This window comes from Poecilia mexicana, unplaced genomic scaffold (genome assembly GCF_051168715.1).
Source record: "Poecilia mexicana isolate PSO_F unplaced genomic scaffold, ASM5116871v1 scaffold_18, whole genome shotgun sequence".
In the NCBI taxonomy this organism is placed as follows: Eukaryota; Metazoa; Chordata; class Actinopteri; order Cyprinodontiformes; family Poeciliidae; genus Poecilia; species Poecilia mexicana.
This window is the reverse complement of record NW_028263387.1, coordinates 19,657,211-19,676,871: the sequence shown is the minus strand read 5'-3', so window position 1 is coordinate 19,676,871 and position 19,661 is coordinate 19,657,211. Positions and strand designations below refer to the sequence as shown.

Sequence of the window (19,661 nt, the reverse complement as noted above, 5' to 3'; positions counted from 1 at the left end):
AAACAATGAGGTTTATGACTTGAAACTCAAATTAGATTTATTTTTTAGAAACAAAAAGTTTTTCTTACGTCAAGTCAGGGAGTACCTGACTACCTCCACTTGATCTACATCTTATATATTATGGAGACGTATTTTGTTTTCATTATCAGTGTGTGTTGAATTATGACTTTCTTTTAGAGCATTAAGTTGTGATCAGAACCAAGTATGTAAAATATTGAGTGAAGTCAAGTTGAATGAATCCAACTTCTGGCAGATTTAAAATCTAAATAACATAAAATAGGATATGCCACTGTGCACACACAATGACAGAATGAGTGAAAGAAACATCAAGACGACATCAGGTACTAAATAGAAAACAAATTAGAACCTTAAATAAAATGAAAAACAGCCTCTCTTTTTTCAAAGTAGTATTTTTATTTAATTGTTTATCATATTTTTAAATGTGATATAGACAGTTTATTTTTTTTTTCCTCAGTGGAAGACATTATCATCTTCATCTTCATAATCTAGTACTTGAATCTGATCTTCTTTCTTTTCCTCCTCCTCTTCTTCGTCTTCTTCTGCGTTGCTTGTTGTCTTACTTTTACCTCTCTGGTGAAACTCCTGGTATATCCCTTTCAGTGCTTTTGCCGCCTCCAGGGACACTTTTAGACTCCCTATGACCTCCCTGTCTTCGTCCACACTCAAAACTGCAGAAAGGTGAAAGAAAAATTAGACATATTGAAAGTTTTAGGTTATTTAGAAAATGTAGAACACCTCTACCTAAATTAGGATTTTTCTTTTGTTTCCTAATTCAAATTTTTTTTGCATTAACATTCGTCTTATCTCTCAGTAGGACCGTACAATTTATCCCCTGAGCTAGTTAACAGAAAGGTGAAACTTTACTACGGTAACATTTACCTCAGAGCTACAACACTTACTGTCAATCTGTTGTTCGAACACATCGTTTCCTGTGAGCAGCAGTTCCTGTAGGTCCAGGAAAGCATGTCCAACATCCACACACTCCTCTTCGTCGTCCATCGGCTCACTGACCACTGTGAACTTTAACCTGCCGTTACAAACAAACGTTGTCCGACAGGACGATTAAAAACACACCAAAAAATACTTCTGACGAAGTAAACTAACATTAATGTTCTGCAATGGTTTTTGAACATGGTCCATTTAAAAATGAACGGGCTATGCTCCAGAGGGTTCCTTGTCATGGACCAATTAAAATGACCATTGTTCTGGTAAGACGATTTTGGTGCACACAATATCCAAGAGTATAAATACACCTGAATGTTTGGATTAGAGAAACTCCTCAGTAAATTCAAATTTTTATCATCAGAGTCACTGCAGATGTTTGGTGCGTAAGCAATCAATCACAGAAAAGAAGAGTTACAAAAAAAAACCTATACGTAACATGACTTTCATGAACTGATGCAAGTCTCTAGGCCACCCACCTGCCCCGGTTGGGGTCTGTCCCCTCCAACATTGTGTAAAGATACTGCCTGAGTGGAGCTGACTGGGAGCCGTCCACATAAATCACTGGGAGAGACAAAAACCAGTCAGTATGATCTCCGTCCCGAATGCATTTTACACACAGAAACACCAAACTTCAGGCACCTCGCGTGAAGTTGTAGTGAATCTCCTCCCCTTTCACAGGTTTACGGAGGGACATGGGAGTTTCCGTCGTCTCCATGGCGACGCCCAGGAGCCGGTACTCCACGTAAACTCGCTGCACGGAGCGGTCGAGCGCCACACGAGACGACGGCTCAAACGTCAGGGACAGGATCTCGACCCTGAGCTTGTCTCCCTGGAAAACAGCAGCATCTTTAAATCCCACCTATTATTTCTCTACATGCCAACGCTACAAAGCCAGACTTTCTTGTAATCTTGTGAAGTGGTTTTAAACGATAGTTTTTAGAGCCAAGTATGAGTTACAATATACATAAATCATATCTTGACATAACTGGTTGTGCGCAAAACAAAAATAAATGCACACCCACTTCCCAACGAAGCCAACTCTGCAAGAAAACCCTATTTTTATGTAGTAACATGAGAAATAAAGAAATATAGACAAACAGGTCTTTGGTATTTTTCACAGATTCAATTATAGTAAAAATCACTCAAGCACAATAACAAGGAAATGCTGTGTAAATATTCATAAAGATTCCTTTTAAAAGATTTCCAGAAACTCTGGCTCCTCAGAAACAAAATATGAAGAAGTCCTGATTGACTAAACAGTTTTGCACAGTTCTCATCACAATGTCAACCCTGTTCCAACAATTTGCTGGTTTTTCAGTCCCAAATAGTCCGTACCCTCCTCATTTTCCGTTGTGGTGGTATGATTATTATGTCGCTCTGTGAAGAAGTGGATTCTGGGGATTCAGGAGCGTCACCATCCTCTGTAGGAGAGAAAGACAAAAACGTTCAAGATAGTCAGAAAAAGCTGAATTTCTTTTCTCCATATTTAATTAAATGGTCGAGTAAGTCTTTAAATGATATAAAGTAAAAACCGAATTACCGCTGGCACTCTTCTCTTCTTCAGACTCAGACACCTGACTCACAGAGGGAAGACCCTGGAACAAAAAGCTGAAACTTCAGGATACAATCCAGGATATTCACAATTTGTGCCATTTAGTTCTAGGTTACACTGACTATCTAATTTAGCATGGAAAGAACGGACCGGCATGTTGTTTTCAGAGTGAGTGAGCTGACCTGGGTCCCTGCATCAGTAGCAGAGCTTCCCCTCGATGGAGCTGCAGCTGATCGTCTGGAGGAAGACCCAGCCGGAGATCTTAAACAGAAATAAGTCTCATTATATGTGGAAAAAAAATGCTGCACATTATTTTTTCAACAGCAACAATTAATGTTTTTTTATTTTTATTTTTTACTAAGTTGCATTTATGCAGACCTGTTAGCAGTTTTGTAGCTGTTAGTTCTGGAAGGCATTTTTTCACCCTGCTCATCTATTTGAATTGTTTTAGAGTCTGTATTATAAGTAGAAGTGTTTTTTTTTTACATAGTAAATGTTTCTCTTACCTGTGGGACGGGGTCGTCAGTCTTGGTTCAGGGGTCAAGTTAGGCGACCTCGCTTCAGAGGACCTCTTGGTGGATCTCTTGCGGTCTGCTGATGGCGGTTTTACAGACACGACTCGCGCTGATCGCAGATCCTGTGAGCTTTTCTGTTTGACAGGTGAAGGCTGGGGCTGTAAGTAGGAAAATAAACAAGTAATTTGTTTAAGCAAAACAAAAAAGTATTGTCTTTGCTACATTTTAATTATGTCTGATATCCGCCTCTAGTGTGCAGAAACAGACAGCAGATTTCTGGCGTATTGACTGGTTAAAAACAAAGCCTTAATGGTAAACCTGTGCGTCAAAAACTATTGATTCTTTAGATGTTTTCATGAAATAGCAGCCAGGTCCTGTCAATTAAATTTTGATTTTTTTGTTGTTGTTGTTGCCAAAATTATGATTTGCAAAAAAAAAAAAGATTTAGACCGTTATTGTAGGAAGGTGACAACATGCTATGTGTTTTTTAACATTTTATGTTAGGTGTAAATAATTTTGGAACCAATACAAACAGATATTTTTTTTATTCAATCATACCTACAAAGATAAAATACTTTCTCTTTATGGGACTTTAAATCATCTGGATTTCTTACCCAAGCCGTTGCCTCTTTCTGCACAGCTTTAGTTTCTTTGGGCTTCAGATCCTGAGTCTGTAAAAGCAGAGAAACAAGTTCAGCTCTTCATTTGAATTAGTTTTGACCCAAGCAGAGAAATCACATCACCTTTGCTCTCTGCTTGGCCGTCGGCCTCTGTGACGTTTCCTCGCTCCTCCTCTTGTCCCTCTGACTGCTTTTCATCACCCTGTGAGGATCGTCCGCCTCCCATCCACCCCGAAGGCCGTCCAATGGCGGCTGGAACGGATACTTCCACTTCAGCATGACTCTGACCATTCCCCGAGGTCCACCAGCGGGATCTCTTAGAACATAGTCACCTGACAAAACACGGGATAAAATATATATACATTAGCTTTTAGTAATAATTCTCCTTCCATCAGTGTTAATTTCCTCGCAGCCTCGCCTCTGATCTCTCTGCCTGTCGCCAGCGCTCTCAGAGGGATCGGCGTCTTGGCCAGGTAGGCTGGCGGTATCTGCTCATCGCTGTCATCAAACACGTACACCCACAAGCTGCTGGACCTGGCAAGCAGAAACCGGCTATTATTGTCTCAAACACCTGAACCATTTCACTGATTGAGAGCCGGCGTACCTGAGGTAGTGCAGAACGTCGGCCGTTGCTGCCAGAGGGAAGCTGGTGACGTCGTTGAACACCGGATCGACGGCGCACTGAACCGTTTGAGAGACGTGAGGCGGCAGGTCGTACAGCCGGTACGTCAGGTAGGCGTCTGGCAGGAGCCCCGGCCAGCGGGCGTTGAGGCCGACGCAGCGCTCCAGCGTCACCACCAGCTCATTGGGGATCCCGCCGCCATAGTCATGGAGCTCCTGGTGTGGAAGACATTAAGGGGTAAAAATCACCAGAGCCTAAAAATCCTCACCTAAACACTTTATGCTTTAGATTTCAAAGAAATTTTAACTGTAGACAGACACAACCTAAGTAAGAATACAAGACACAGCTTTCAAATAATATGTTTTATTTATTAAGAAAAAAGTGGCAGTCTTAGTTAAGGTCAGAGTTGGTGATTCATAACAAGACAGCAAACCACCAAGTTGATCTCTGAATGGCTAAGAAAACAACAACAACAAAAATAACGGATGTTGGAGTGGCCTAGTCAAAGTTCAGTTGAGATGCTGCAAAGTGGACTTTAAACAGGCTGTTGATGCTGCTGAAACAACTGAACCAAATGAGAGCGTTGACTCTTTGAAAGTTACGTCAGATGCCTGATCTCACCTCTTGGCCGCCATCTTGCCAGCCTAGTGGGATCTGAGCCGGACTCCTGTGTGTCGCTGTCCTCCTTTCCGCTCCGATCTCCGTCCCCGTGTGGACGGGTTCAGCAGGAGGGAAGAGGCGCACCCAGAAATCCACAACGCCGATTATTTCACCCTCATTTCCTTAAAAAACAAAACAAAAAAACAAACAAACAGGTTCAAGAGACAGAAGATGGAAGGAGATGGGAAGAGAGCATCAGCTGCTGAATCGTTGTCCACCTGCGATGCTGACGCTGCCGGAGATTCGTTCTCCTCTCCTCTCCGTGGCGCCCATGAGTGACATGCTGCCGCTTCCGTGGGTGACAAACCGGACCCCTCCCAGCGCCTGGTGGAGCTCCAGCCGCACTCTCGACCCCTGACCTCCCAGCCGACCCAGATCCCGGACCGTCAGCGCGTACCGGGACGTGAAGCCGTAGTTCGGCTGGCTGCCTGACACCAGAGGGGTGGAGTGCATCTCGAAGTCCAGCAGGCAGTAGGTGCAGAAGGTCACAATGTCCTCATGCTGGCCCGCCCCCGGGTGGAGGTCGCTCAGGGTGCGGAGCCCCGCCGGGGTGAAGGTGGCCGTCTGGTGTGGGGCAAAAACAACCGTCAGTGTAGGATCGTGTTTTCTGAAATAACGCTCAGAGGATTCTACCTTAAGGTGGATCTCCAACAGTGACTCCCCAGATTTCAGCTGAGAGAAGCAGAGGTCGTCCTCGATGGGCTGAACCGCCTCCTGATCTCCAGCCGGCCAGGTGTACTGTACCGGGATGGTCCGCTTGTAGTTCCTGGGGCTGTAGGCCAGCTCTTTCAACTGGGCTTTGGATTCACATGGGACCAGAAAAACATTTTAAAACAGAGCATTTTGAACACATTTCTACGCATTTATTTTGTTTTTTAGCAACACCAGAGGAGCAAATGTTCGGTAAAACTAAACATTTGTTTAAAAATGCTTGAACTGTGCTGTGAACGCTGCCCTACCTTGCAGCGTGTTGATCTGCAGAGCTCTCTTTGACAGAAGCTTATCTTTCTCCATCGTCCTCCTCCTGCCCTCCTCCCTCTCTCTCTCCACCTTCTGGTTGATCATGTTTAACTCTTCCTTGGAGACGAAATATATCTCTAAATTTCTCAGTCGTTTTTTTATTTTTGTGTGTGTGTGTGTGTGTGCATTTAACGCTGTGCGTGTACCTGCAGGTCTTTGGTGATCTTGTGCTCCAGCAGCAGCAGGTTTCTGGTTTTCTGCAGCTCCAGCACCGTCTCTGCATGCGACGCCTGGATGTTGACCAGCTCACGGGACGAATCGTCCACGCCGCCGTCAGGCACCAGGAAGCCCAGAGCCTCCCTGCTCTCCTGCTGCATCCTGAAGGCCTGCGGTTGGGAAAAAAATAAAACCTGTTATGAGATCTTAAGAGCTATATTTCGTTATGTGTCGGGAGAAAGTACGACAAACCTTGATCTGCAAAAGAGTTTCGCTGAGCTCCTCAACGCTCAAGTCAAACCCCTGGATAGGAGAGGAAGTGTGTGACAGATTAAACTAGAGGAGGAAAACTCAGAGAAAGGAAGACATCTGTGGATCGTCTGTTCGTTTCTGACCTTAGTGACGGAGTCCAGCCTGTCCTGAAGAGCAGAAACCTTTTCTCTGTACTGGCCAACCTCTTTCTCCAGTTGCTCTTTCTTCTCCCTCATCAGTACAGACAGCTCTAAATGGAATTAAATTCAATTTTCACTTTGCAGCGTCAGACATTTTATTTAATGGAAAACTAAATGAGCTTTCGGTCTCACCTTCATCCTGCTTCCTCTGCTCCTCCAGCATCTCCTTCTCTTGCCTGAGTTTCTCCTTTTCCAGCTCCAGCCTGCTCCTCTCCTCCCTCTCTTCCTGCAGCATCTCCTCCAGTCTGTGGTGGAGATCCGGTCCGAAGATGTTCTCCACCAGCCGCTCCTCCTTCTGCTCCACCTCCCTCCGTGTCTCAGCAGGGTTCTCAGAGGGGTTCTGGGCAGTTAAAGTGCTGGCAAACACAAAACAAATCACCAAAATAAATATGTTTGGAGCCTAGAATTCACAAAAAGAGACCCATTATGGACCCTACCTCTTCAGTAGAGTATCGTAGCTGTCTTTGATCAGATCCCTCTCTCCCTCCAGGTCTGAGATTCTCTCCTGGAGCTGATGGAGAATGAGCCAAATGAGTTCCAGCCTGACAGCATTGCAAATGGTCCAGATGTGTTACCTTGTCCAGGGTCTGCAGAGACAGAGACATGGTGGTGAGCTGCCCCTCCTGGGTCAGAGCTCTCTGTCTCTCCTGCTTCAGTTGTTCGGTCAGCTCCTCCACCTTCTCCAGCAGAGCTCCCTGACTCTCCCTCAGCGCCCTCTGACTCTGCAGCGAACACAGGAAGCAGGATTATTCATTACTCACTGGTTTATTCATCAGACTGTACCTCAGGCCCTTACCTCCTCCAGCTGGTTCTCGTACGCCTACAGTCAGACGCGTGCAGGAGGTCGGTGAGAGGATTAGAGTGTTAATGAGGAAGACTGATGATGTGCAGAATGAACGGAAGACAGGAGCAGGGTCTCACCTCCTGCAGGTCAGCAAACTTCTCCTGGCTGACCCTCAGGGCCGTGCTCTTCTCAGAGAGCTGCTTTTGCAGACGGATCAGGTCAACATTCTCTCTGATTGTGATCCTGACACAAGTAACACAAGTTTTACTCCAAAGTAAATGCACTTTTGCGATTAAAACAGGCTTGGGTATCGGCCTTATTTTTCAGTTAGAAGACGTAACGTGATTCAGACGCTGCCTCTTTACGTATTCACGTCTACCTGTGTCTGTCGGCCTGCTGCTTCCTCAGCTCTCTGACCGTCCCCTCCATCTCTCTCTCCCTGTCTTTCAGGCTTTCTCGGAGTGCCTGAGCTGTCACCTCCAGTTCTGCCATCCTCACCTGTTCGGTCATACTGGACCTGCTGGATGAGGACGGATTTTTATGTTGGATTACAAGCAGAAGGACATTTAATACTTTTTGACCTACAATCTTTCCATTTCTGCTCTGGTTTCCTCCAGCGTGAGGCCGTATCGTGCAGGAGCAGTCCGCGCCGCCCTCCGGACTCCGGCCTCTCCGTCCAGGTTTTTACCTGAACACATGAAGGGGAAGAGCGTCCTTACAGTCCTGAAGGGTTCACATCCACTCATATGCATGAAAGCCATTGAGATTTACGTAGAGTGCCATTTGTAAATGTACACAGTCAAAATTTAACAGCATTAATTTATGTTATTTAGCCTGTCATAAGAGTGGGGGGATTCGCTTCTTATAGTTATATTTTAATCATGTTAGTAATTTATAAATTCACAATTTAAAACTATTAATTAGCAAGCTAAATATTTAGCCTCAAACCAAGAATTTAGCTAGCAAGCTAAATGTTTGGCTAGCTAACTAAAATTTAGCTTAACTAAATATTTATTTAGCAAGCTAAATATTTTGCTCCAAACTATGAATATTTAGATTGCAGTTATAACTTTAAACTATGACATTTGTAAATGAATGAATAATGTGGTAAAGACATGACTTTGAACAATGATGCCAGAAATGGAGTCAGATTTTTAGGAAGTGGCTCTTTAAACCTCACCTTTGCTGTACCTGTAAGGCGTTCGAGCCCCCAGGTCCAGGATGTGCTGCTTGGCTATGCCGAGTTTATTCTGCAGCACCTCCTTCTGGCTCTCCAGCACCGCCACCCGGGCCTCCAGCTCCTGGATCGTATCCTCCATGTCCCTCTCCTTGACAGGACCGGAGCCGGGACGGGCCTGACGAAGACGCATCAGCTTCGTGGACATCCTGGGGTCAGACAAGAGGATGGAAGGAGGACTTAGGGAAAGCTAATGAAATAGATAGTTCTCCATGAATACTGTCAGCGATATTTCACATGGGAAATTACTATTTCACATCTATGGTCATGATTATAGCCTGCCATTATAATATGACATCCAAAGTAAACTACTTTAGGGTAGTTATTATGGTCCAACATTTTATTTAAATTAGAAACTCGTGGTTCCAGCAGTGCTGGTGTTACCTGCGGAGCCTCTGCTCCTGTGTCCGTGTGTGTTGCCTGAGCACACTGTTCTCCTCCTGCAGCCGGAGACACAGGTCCTCCAGATGATCTCTGGGAAACCGAAACAGCCGCTGGGGGTCCGCTGGACACAAAGCAGAGTCATGATCATTTGAGTCAAAATGTGCAAGATGATGTTTGTGAAAGTCATTCTACCTTTCATCTTTGCAGAATGATGCTTCTTCCATGGCCTGACATCCCGCAGTGTATCTGGGAAAACCAACAGAGAGCCTCACAGTGCAATCACAGAAAATTAATTTTGCAGTTTCAGCTTTCTAAAATCCCAACTTGAAGCTACTTTAATACACACATTCCTGGGAAAATATCTGCTCTTTTAGCATGAAGAGAACAACTTGAAACCTTTTTATGAAAGGGTTAACTGCACAAAGTTGCAGATGACTGGTTTACGTTTCTGCAAAAAAAAAAAAAAAAGCCTAATTTTAGCTTACTGGTAGGGCAGTAAATTACATTAAAACTAGAGTTTAATTTGAATGTTGGGGTGATTAATTTTAAGGAAGTATTATGCATTTTTGCTGACATAAATACTGTCCTTTTACGGCAATAAAACCATAAAAACACAGTTCCGTGTTGTGTGAACACAAACCTGGCACGGTGGGCATCAGCCCGCCCCTCATCAGCCCCACGTCCCTCACCGGAAGGTCCCCCGCCGTCTCGTCCACCACTAGCGACATCACGCCTTTTCTACTTCAACCTCAGCCAATCAGAGAGCTCGCCCCCTGTGAAAGGACTTCTGTGAAATTAATTGTGAGCGAGTTATGCACCCCATATTGATGAAACATGCCATAAAAGCTGACAAAAGGAATCAAATTAACGAGAGAAATTATTCTAAACGCATTACTGAGCAGCTGGTGAAACAAAACCCAGACACAAAACATGGCGATATGTGACATACTCTTTAATAAACCTCTATAGTCAAAGTATTTGAGTAAATATATTTGACTTACCCGCATCTTTTGCTCATCAGAGTGTCTCCCAAAGAGATGACAAATGTTTGCCGGTGTTAGCCTGCAGGCCTGTGAGATTTGTGTGTCTCCGCCCAGAGCCTGGATGACACTTTTAATCCCTCAACTCTTTATAATTCCTCCGCTGCTTCCTTTAAGGTTAATCTAACCGATCCAAATCCAACTACTCTCTAAATCGCAGTCGCTAAAATAGTTTTTTTTGTTGTTGTTGTTTAGAAATAGAGAATTTAACTAGTAAAAATGCAACAAAAATAAAATGATAGTTGGGAAGAAGTGTCTCTGCGCTCCATCTGCCTTGAGGCTAATCCTATTCTGCACTAATCTGATCAGCAGCAGGCGTCAGGTTGTTTAATTTGAACATGTGCTGTGATGTTAGTTTACAGATCTGTGGAGAGAGGCTGAGATCTGTGTAACAGTGCTCAGGTGTGGAGAAGAAGAAGAGTAACAGATATGCAACAGCTTTTCTGTTACTAGAATACTAAAGCAGCATAAAAAGCATCACATATTTATATCAAAGTGCGGTTGTAGAATTTTTATTTCAGATTTACGGATTTTTTCCACAATAAAGACATTTTATTTCTCTACATTCTTAATTCCCACACAGAATACAACAAACTGCATTTCACAAAAATGTGGCTTACTGTGACAGGTATGCAGTAAATTGCACTTAGATTACCAAGATAACGGCAAAAGGTAGCAACACAGCGCCATCTCTGGTGGAAATGTGTAAAAAGATGCAAAATACATTTATGTAAAACAATTTACGACTTTTGAAACTCAGAAATTTCTAAATTTTTGTCTAGAAAATTTATGAGATTAAATTTGCTCCTCATTTTCTCCTCAGTGCCTCTGTGTGACGCCATATCACATACAAGTCCAAAAAATCAACTCAAATTAAAACATTGCATTTCTCCGTTGTTGTTTTTTCAGTACAAATAAAGCTGCAATATATATATATATATATATATATATATATATATATATATATATATATATATATATATATATATATATATATATAAATAATTTTTGTATGGAGTATTTTTAGGCATTACATTGAATAATTAAATAAGGCTACAGTACTGGTGGAGTGCTGATAAATGCACAGGGAGCTTTGCAAAACAATGTTAACATAAATGGTATAATAAATAAAACGTTGCTGCCGGAAACATATTTAAAATATCATATAGTGATGTCATCTAAATCTGTGCCGAAGATCCGTTTCCTGATGGGCTGGATTGTCAGCGGCAATTTGTTGGTGCCGTTTTCGTTCGTATCCGGGTTGAAAAAGGGAAAAATGGCCTCGGTGAAGCGAAACCCTGTAAATGAATAGATGTGTGACCCGGTCTCCGCATTGTAGAAAGAAACAACCCCATCTTCATAGTCCAGGAACACGCCAATGACCTTTGGCCTCTTGGAAACGCACAGCAGCTCCGCCTCTCCCGCACAGGCCCAGAGCTCAGCTCCTTTCCTCAGACAGACGGTCCAGAAACCGTCGTCTGGACTCAGAGTCACAGCACCTTTCCTTTTCACGGACGCTCGAGCCACGCCCAAGTCCCACGCCGTTTTGTCTCCCACGTGCACCTCCCAGTAGCGCCTCCCTGTGGTGAAACCCTGCAGAGACAAGAATTAGGCTTTAGATGATACAACGAGGCATCGCACACTTAAAACACATCATATGCTTTTGTTACCATGAGAGCGAGGACACAAGGAGCTTTGTCAAAACGTTCTGGGAGATCTGCCACATTTCGCATCACGTCTCCGTCCTGCACTTGCCTCCCGTCCTCTGACAGGACGAGCCAGGGGTTGGCCGTCCTGGGGTCCAGAAGGACATCAGCTTGGTGGACAGAAGGAGATCACAGCAGAGGAGTGTTCATCTTCCGTTTTTACTCAAATCATGATTACAGGACTGAAATATAAACGATTCAGCCTTCCACAAACCACAAGTTAATTGCAAATGAATCTCTTACTACAGCAAAGACATCTTATAAACTCAACCTTAAATTTGTGTACATTTATTTCATTGGGATAAAACACAAAAAAGAGAGGCAATACTAAAACACCTGAAAGTCAGTGAAGCTTTACCTGGATACTGCTGGATCTTCTCGTATTCTGAAAGCCAATGAGAACATCCTCAATCGACTCAATAGTGAAAAATAAAGAAAATTACGAGATGCTTTGCTGATCCGACAAACCTCGAGAGGAAAGTTTTTCCAGTTGCAGTTGCAGCTGCTCCCGAAAGTCAGCCACCGCTCTCCTTATGGTTCCCAGGCATGTTTCTGAATGGACGGCGATGTTTGATGAGTCTTCGGTAGACGGAAGAGAGCTCACAGCCGGGAAGCTCTGCAGCCAAGGAGTCAGATCAAGACATACTGATTAGAGTATGTCACTATGCCTGTCATTATCTCTCACACTTTGTGTTTCAAACACCCGACTATGGTTCTGATGCCACTTGGACCAGTTGTCTTGAATGAGCTCACACCCAAAAAACTCAGACATACTTTCAACCTGTAAACTCCTGACCTGCAGAACGTGGAGGTGGTCTTCGTGGTGAAGCAGCTGCTCCAGTTCCCTTCTTCTCCTCAGGAGCTCAGAGATTTCTGTCTCCACCCCAGCGATCAGCCTCTTCGCCCTCATTTCTGCCGCCTTCTGCTTCCTCTGGATCAACTCGATCAGCTCGACTCGACTTCTCTCGATGCTGCGGGACAGAGCGGAGAAGACCTGCCCGCTTTCCTCAATGTCCCTCTTTGTGTTCTCCTGCGGGTGAGTGATAAAAACTGAAAATCAGGTTGAAATGTTGGAATATTTGTAAATTGGAGCAGCAATCTCTCTGTCTTTTATACTCTGTGAATTAACTGTGGTGTATCCCTCTAATAGTTTGAATTTGTCCAGGATCAACTCACTTTGCTTAGCTCCAGATTGTGTCTGATCTCCTCCAGCTTCTGCAGCCTGTCCTGGATCCTCTGCTGAACTTCACCTTGAATCATTTTAATCTGACCCTAAAAGCAGAAAACGTGCTCAAAACTCTAGTCGAAAATCTCTCTGGATTTAAGATTATAGCCTCTCAAGAGTCACCTTCTTGTACTGGCTCTCTCGTTCCACTGGGACCGTGTCGTTGCAGCGGTGGTCGGTTTTGACGCACTGCACGCAAACAAACTTCTGGTGACTTCTGCAGAACAGCTCCAGGAGCTCCTGGTGCCTCCTGCACACTCGGTTCTCCAGCATCTCCACCGGTTCAATCAGCTTGTGAGCTTTCAGCGCGCCAACCCTGAGGTGAGGCTCCAGGTGGCTCTCGCAGTATGAGGTCAGACACACCAGGCAGGACTTCAGGGCCTTCGTTTGCTTCCCCACGCACGCGCCGCAGCTGACCGTCATCCCCGGCACGCCGTCCTGCCTCCCGGCTCGGATCTTCTCCGACATTTCTTTGGCGAAAGAGTTTTCGCAGAGCTCCGGGCAGACCTTGTACTCTGTGTGGCATCTGGGGCAGTCGATGGAGAGCCTGCCTTCCCAGTGGGCCTTGATGCAGGTGAAGCAGAAGCTGTGACCGCAGGGGATGGAGACGGGCTCGGAGAAAACATCCTGGCAGATGCAGCACTGAAACTGCTCCTTGGACAGAAATAAGCCATGGGAAGCCATGACCTCAAAAGGGGAAGAAGAACCGTGGGGTTAACTTAACAGATAATCTGTGAAATGATCAAGTCCTTCCAGTGCGACCATTGAAGTCTGAAGAAATGCACCACTTTCCGTCAAAAACAACCAATCATTCATTATTATCCATTATTTGTGTCTGCGTTTTATGAATGCAATTCTTGAGCAAATTCAGGCTTAATCTTGAATGCAAAGTTTCATCTGAACTGTTAACAACACCAGCTGCTGCTTCATCAAGTCTGTCATAGTTATGTGGAGTTAAATGCCTTTATGTGAAATTATGTTTCATCTCCAGGAACCTTCAAATAAATGAGATAATAATGAAACTAAATAATGAAACACCTGACGAATCTGAACACTTCAGTTACTGCGGACCTATTTGATCATTAGCTTGAATCAGTTCAGCAAGACTTTTTGGCCAAAGTCCACCTGCCTGGACGAATGACTCAGTATCTCACTCTCTGTTTCGGTTCTCTTTCAGACATTAGACAGCACATAAAACTAAAACGCACTTCCTCTTTTCCCTTAAACACAAACATGTCAATCTATAAACCTTTTAATTTGTTATGCAAGTCATATTTAACTTTCATCTAGAAGAGTCGGCTTCTGATTTAATCATTTGTCCTTCTACATTTGTCTCTATGAGGATCAATCAAAGGTAAATCACATTCCTGGTACGTTTCAGTGTTCAGTTCCAGCGTTTTGTTATGTTTTAGTCTTTATCCTACCTTTTTATCCCTGAATGTGAAAGATGACCTCGCCTGGAGCAAAGGCAAACACTGGGCATTGTAGCTGTCAAGCCAAAGTCCTTCCCATTTAGCTGTTACCACTCCTTGTGGGAAATTTTTTTTTTTCCCATGCTGCTCTATAGTGGGAGGGGTGAAGTCCACACCGGGAGCAGAAATTTATTTGATTTGTAAAATATTTCCTGGATTTTTCTAAATATATCCAACTGTACTGGTCAAGTCAAATTTTCCACTGAAAAATTCACCCGAGAACAAGATAATGATACAATAAAAAGGGAAAACATGACTTAATAAAGTGTGTTGTGAGAACGATTTTTAATTAATTTATGACTGATAGATGATGCAATTTCAAAATGTGATAATATATTTTCTCATCGTGGTTATAAATGTTCTTTTTCTTCGGGAAAATGTTCCTCTGCTCATCTTGTGGCTTGAGAGATTCGACCCTCATGGAAAACTGTGACAGGACACCGTACTTAAGAGAAAGAACTGTAAAAACAATAACACCAGAGGTCAGGAAAAAAGGGTTTATTAAACATATTAAACAAACAAACAAATAATCTCAGCTGATTCTGTCAGCTCCCCATAGGACTCCAACTCCATATTTAAGGCAACAATGTAACACCGTTCCCATAATGCTTTTCGGCACATGGATTATTTGGACTTTACATTTTCCAGGATTACAAGTAAACTATGTAGTAATTGACAGCATATGGAGGTCCGGTGTTGCCAGTATACATAATGGATCATTGTTGTGTTACTCCACTCAATTTGTCCAATGTACCAGCACCTATTCCTCCAAAATAGCCTCACAGCACTGAGCCTGCACCACTGGTGCAGGGAGCTTTGATTTAGTAGCCTTGACTCCTCTATGTTGATACCAATGTGGCTAAATAGTAGCTACATTCTTATCTCGTCTGACTGCAAAACCATTCTGCACAAGGCATATTTTTTGTTTCAGTGAAGCATAAAGGCGTCACCCTGCGTTTCTGTTCCTTCCAAATAAGGTTGAAATAGAGGATAGAAGTAATTATTTAATATTCATGCTTGAATATGAGCTTTCATCAAATTTGTCCTCATTTGACCAAACTATATATTCTTTCAGTATTTGACAGTATTGCAGAAACCCCCCGCCATGAAGGACTGTGGCTGTGAAGTTTATTGGGAGTAAAACCCTGAGTTTCACCGTAAGAGATGCGCGCGCACACCCACCCACACACACACACACACAGTGTAAGCTAAAAACTTAGAACCGCATCGTTTGAAAACTAAAAATAACGTTCACCACTAAAAATATCGACTCTGATTCAAAAACTATACGCTATTTGGTTACAATAAAACAAATTCACAATTCCAGCTGATCAATATTAGAAACATCCTCATTCTCAAAATAAACATACCTTATGCATCTATCAAGGGGGCCGCTAATAACAAGATACATTTTTCTAACACTGTCGCAACTTGTCTTCCGTTGCCAAGCTGCCGCTCCACAACATAAACAGCGGAAACTCTCACCAAAATAAAAGCATCAAATCAAAAACCGGAAGTCAACCATATACTACACAAAACAAAACGAAATGAAGGTAAGAAGCGCCAAGAGGGAATACAACAAATAAGGAGCTTAATTTGGGGTTATTTACAGACAGAGTTGTCCAAATGCCGTGCAGCAAAGCTTTCTTATGCAAATGATAACTAGCTTTACAAAATAATAAATACATTATCAGATAAAACTTAAGGAACACAATAACTATAGAACATTATAAGCAAAGAAATCAAGCTGCAACATGCTTTTTCTTCAGGAGTGGAGTCTTGCGTGGATGAGTGCATTAATATCGTTTTCTTTTAATCAACTGCACCTGCTAATTTTAGGTCTTCATGTTGCTCTAACAAAAGTGGTCATTCCTTGGCCTTTTTTGCACAACTTTTCTGCCTATTCTTTTTCACTCTGTCAAAAATCTAATGAGGAGCACCAGTGGCCACCAATTTATTGTTGAATATTCTCTCCAGTTCTCACTGGTACATTCAGAAGTTTAGAAATCATTCTGTAACCAAGGCCATTAGGATGTTTAGGCTTTCCAAGACATCATCTCCCTTTCTGTGTGTGTTCAACACATTTCCCCTGTGTCATTTCACATTATTACAAATGACTTAATTTCTGAACTTATTTCTTTCTATGCATGGATTAAATGGGTTGTTATTCGCCACTAGTGAAAATTTTATGTAAATAACACCTTTAGAAATATTATCATGAAAAATTGTGATGTGTTTGATACTTATTTTCTGTACATTTAAAAGTTTGACAAAATATTTTCTCGTGATTATTTATTTTCTTTTCCTCCAGGAAAAATGTTCCTCTGCTCATCTTAAGGCTCGACAGATTTGACCCTCATGGAAAACTGTGGCAGGATACCGCGTTTAAGAAAGAACTGTAAAAACAAGAAGATGTCACGTCAGGAAAAATAAGGTTTGATTAATCTATTGAATAAACAAATAATCTTACCTCCGTCACAAAAGCCTGAATTTCTGATTCTGACAATGCACCATAGGACTTCAAGTTCATGTTTAAAGCAACAATGTAATCTGGTAAAAGGAAAAATGCAAAAATGGGGACTGAAAGTGACTGCAGTCATTATCCCATGCATTTACACTCTATTTCAGACTTATTATGATAAATGAAAAAGAACTCATTTCAATGCAAAGTTTTAAAATATATCAGTGGTGAACTTTGAACATAAGTTGATTCATTATGAGCTGCCTGGACTGACTGAACAAATAGTTCTTGTTAGTATTAACTGGGACAACACTGGTCTTAGCTTTTTTAACATAATAAGCGAAGTTATTGTCTTAGCAAAGTTACATACATCAGTGCAGCTAGAAACAACATTTTGAAAGTGTGTTGAACTGGAAAAAACAAACATCACTGATGAAAATATGGCTGGATTAAGTTTCAGAGCTGCATTTACTTACTTGGCCCTATGGACAGATGTGTGGAGCAAGGGAAAAAAAAAGAAAAGGAAATAAATTACCTTAAATGCTAGTAATTGTCACATTTCTTACGTGACGCAAGAAACATTTACGAGGACTGCTTAACCACATATTTAAAAAAGCAAATGATCTCACCAGTAGATGCTGTGATGCTGACTCCACTGCTTCTGACGTTGTCAAACACAGAAAAGAGAGCAAACGTGTATCTAGTTCCAGCCGTCAGAGATGAGACTGTGTGAGTTACTGATTCATTTCCACTTGGCGCACCAACGTTTATCTCTGTGCCGTTAAACTGGAGAATGAAGCCGACAAAGTCGCTGATTTTATCCCACTGCAGAGTGATGCTGGTCTCATCTTGCGTTGATGGTCTAAAGTTCTCTGGATTTTGAGGAGCTGAGCCAGGAAAACAAAAAAATAAATAAATGACAGTGCGTCTACTGAAAGACGGTAGTAACAGCAAACATACAGCATAAAATTCACAATTCATCCATGTGTCTGTCACATGAATAATGACAGATTTTGTCATCCCACTAAGCAATGACAATAACTACTAATAATTAAAACACACAACAGGTTTTCTTTTAAGATTTTATTAGTAGGACAAACTAAAACAGAAATGAAACTTACCAGTTGCAGCTGTAAGTTGTACTCCGCTGCTTCTGACGTTCTCAAACACCGAGAAGAGACTGAATGTGTATTTAGTTCCAGCAGTCAGAGATGGGATTGTGTGAGTTACTGGTCCATTTTCACCCGGTGCACTGATGGCTGTGTATCTGCCACTAAACTCAAGAACAAAGTTGATGTTGTCATTGCCTTTATCCCACTGCAGAGCGATGCTGCTCTCGTTTTGTGCTGATACTGTGAATCCTGTGGGTCTTTCAGGAGCTAAAATTGAGACAAGTTAAATTTGAAAGTTAAATCATGAAGTAAGTGGTTGCAATAAATGGATCTGCATTTAGCGTTCATATGCTGAAAAAAAACAAACTTTTGAACATTCAGGAATATGGCTGCAGTACAGGATGATTTATTGGGATCCTTGATCTTGCATAACTTAATATTATTTTTGCTTAAATATTTATTACGCTGGCTTTATTACAGCTCGTCTTCTTACCGGTGACTTGAGTGATGCTAATTCCCCTGGATCTGAGGTTCTCAAACACAGAGAAGAGGGTGAATGTGTATCTAGTTGCAGCAGTGAGAGACAGAGCTGTGTAAAATACTGGTCCATCTCCATCTGGTGCGCTGATGTTTGTCTCTGATCCATTAAACTGGAGAACAAAGCTGGCGTTGCCTTTATCCCACTGCAGGGTGATGTTGGTGTCATACAGCAAAAATATTCTGAAGTTGCTTGGATGTTCAGGCACTAAGACAGAGACGTACAACAACCACCTGTGATATGTTATTAGAGATGAGTGATATGAAAACAAGCAAAAACAAATATTCTGAATCTTTAAAAGGTTTGGATTTGGTGACAGAACGCCGACGACTAAGGTGTGACCGAAGTTCAGAACTTATTGCTACTTAATCTGAGTCTGTGATCAACAAACTCATTTTTAGTTAAACATTAGAGAATCATGAGTCAGCATGTTACTACAGCTTAAATAGACCAGTTCACTAAAAAACAGTGAATTCACAAAATGTGCACAAAATGAACACATTGGTCCAAGAACAATTAGCGAGTAAGTAGCTTCTCTTAGTGAAAGTATTTCCATCACAAAACATGTCTTAGGAATGCTAACTATGCTAGCTGTTAGTAATTGCAAGAAGGCAACTGCACTGCCAGTGTGGCTGTACAGCAGCTTGTGGTTTTTCCTGGTATCTCTGTGATACTGCAGTTGATATTTGTCATGATGCAAATTCAACCTCACACCACATGAACTCAAACTCTCTCAGGATGATACTCTGTTTTGCATCAAACAAATACTGGCCATTCTTAGGAAACACACTTTAGTTATGCAATTCCACTCAGCATGCACTCCTCCAGCGTAAAGATGAGACAAAGTAAGGCATATTACCAGTGGCAGCTGTAAGTCGTGCTCCGCTGCTTCTGACGTTCTCAATCACGGAGAAGAGAGTGAAAGTGAATCCAGTGCCAGGATTCAGGGGTGAGACTGTGTAAGTTACTGGTCCATCTCCACCAGGAGCATCAATGAGTTTCTCTATGCCATTAAACTGGAGGATGAAGCTGGTGTTGTTGTTGACTTTATTCCACTGCAGAGTGATATTGGTCTCAAATTGTGCAGCTAGCCTCAAGTCTTCAGCATTTTGTGGCACTAAGAAAGACAAAAAAATGAC

General features: G+C 42.4%; 3 protein-coding genes and 1 long non-coding RNA gene across 4 annotated transcripts in view; all 4 read right to left on the bottom strand.

Moving 5' to 3' along the window:
• Nucleotides 1-394: 394 nt before the first annotated feature.
• rpgrip1 (RPGR interacting protein 1) lies at nt 395-9,801 on the bottom strand. The gene is made up of 30 exons (XM_088015950.1): nt 9,609-9,801; nt 9,161-9,214; nt 8,969-9,089; nt 8,528-8,733; nt 7,933-8,035; nt 7,727-7,867; nt 7,485-7,590; nt 7,360-7,383; nt 7,139-7,285; nt 7,001-7,074; nt 6,696-6,919; nt 6,507-6,613; nt 6,364-6,414; nt 6,102-6,281; nt 5,895-6,012; nt 5,569-5,732; nt 5,154-5,499; nt 4,897-5,057; nt 4,258-4,490; nt 4,072-4,187; nt 3,777-3,985; nt 3,648-3,704; nt 3,025-3,191; nt 2,701-2,779; nt 2,507-2,561; nt 2,302-2,387; nt 1,606-1,795; nt 1,443-1,527; nt 921-1,048; nt 395-689 (listed from the first exon to the last, which is right to left on the bottom strand). The coding sequence occupies exons 1-30, from the start codon at nt 9,694-9,696 to the stop codon at nt 472-474; spliced, it is 4,038 nt and encodes a 1,345-aa protein (XP_087872076.1). The 5' UTR covers nt 9,697-9,801; the 3' UTR covers nt 395-471.
• Nucleotides 9,802-10,504: 703 nt separating this feature from the next.
• Nucleotides 10,505-14,428, bottom strand: LOC106910821 (E3 ubiquitin-protein ligase TRIM39-like). The gene is made up of 8 exons (XM_014977501.2): nt 14,364-14,428; nt 13,063-13,626; nt 12,891-12,986; nt 12,511-12,744; nt 12,183-12,330; nt 12,073-12,099; nt 11,679-11,824; nt 10,505-11,601 (listed from the first exon to the last, which is right to left on the bottom strand). Exons 2-8 carry the CDS (start codon nt 13,621-13,623, stop codon nt 11,170-11,172), a joined length of 1,644 nt encoding a protein of 547 aa, XP_014832987.2. The 5' UTR covers nt 13,624-13,626; nt 14,364-14,428; the 3' UTR covers nt 10,505-11,169.
• A 465-nt stretch (nt 14,429-14,893) lies between these two features.
• Nucleotides 14,894-16,965, bottom strand: LOC148154150 (uncharacterized). The gene is made up of 2 exons (XR_015766081.1): nt 16,882-16,965; nt 14,894-16,807 (listed from the first exon to the last, which is right to left on the bottom strand). It is a non-coding gene; the product is annotated as an uncharacterized LOC148154150 (long non-coding RNA).
• Nucleotides 16,966-17,124: 159 nt separating this feature from the next.
• Nucleotides 17,125-19,661, bottom strand: part of LOC106913266 (fibronectin-like) — a 31,602-nt gene continuing 29,065 nt past the window's right edge. Inside the window, exons 14-17 of the mRNA XM_088015507.1 lie at nt 19,382-19,639; nt 18,478-18,729; nt 17,994-18,251; nt 17,125-17,759 (exon numbers count right to left, since the gene is read on the bottom strand). Coding sequence (XP_087871633.1) covers nt 17,455-17,759; nt 17,994-18,251; nt 18,478-18,729; nt 19,382-19,639 — 1,073 coding nt within the window. The 3' untranslated portion in view covers nt 17,125-17,454. The remainder of the gene's footprint in view (nt 17,760-17,993; nt 18,252-18,477; nt 18,730-19,381; nt 19,640-19,661) is intronic.

Bases quoted from the DNA above. Each gene is read 5' to 3' on its own strand.
- rpgrip1 (XM_088015950.1), bottom strand. From the start codon at position 9,696: ATGTCGCTAGTGGTGGACGAGACGGCGGGGGACCTTCCGGTGAGGGAC. The intron at 6,415-6,506 runs GTCAGAAACGAA...TCTCCTATCCAG, and splicing joins GGCTGGACTCCGTCACTAAG to GGGTTTGACTTGAGCGTTGA. The intron at 5,733-5,894 runs GTAGGGCAGCGT...GTGAATCCAAAG, and splicing joins GCAGATCAACACGCTGCAAG to CCCAGTTGAAAGAGCTGGCC.
- LOC106910821 (XM_014977501.2), bottom strand. From the start codon at position 13,623: ATGGCTTCCCATGGCTTATTTCTGTCCAAGGAGCAGTTTCAGTGCTGC. The intron at 12,987-13,062 runs GTGACTCTTGAG...TTCTGCTTTTAG, and splicing joins GAGAGAGCCAGTACAAGAAG to GGTCAGATTAAAATGATTCA. The intron at 11,825-12,072 runs GTAAAGCTTCAC...CTGTCCACCAAG, and splicing joins GAAGATCCAGCAGTATCCAG to CTGATGTCCTTCTGGACCCC.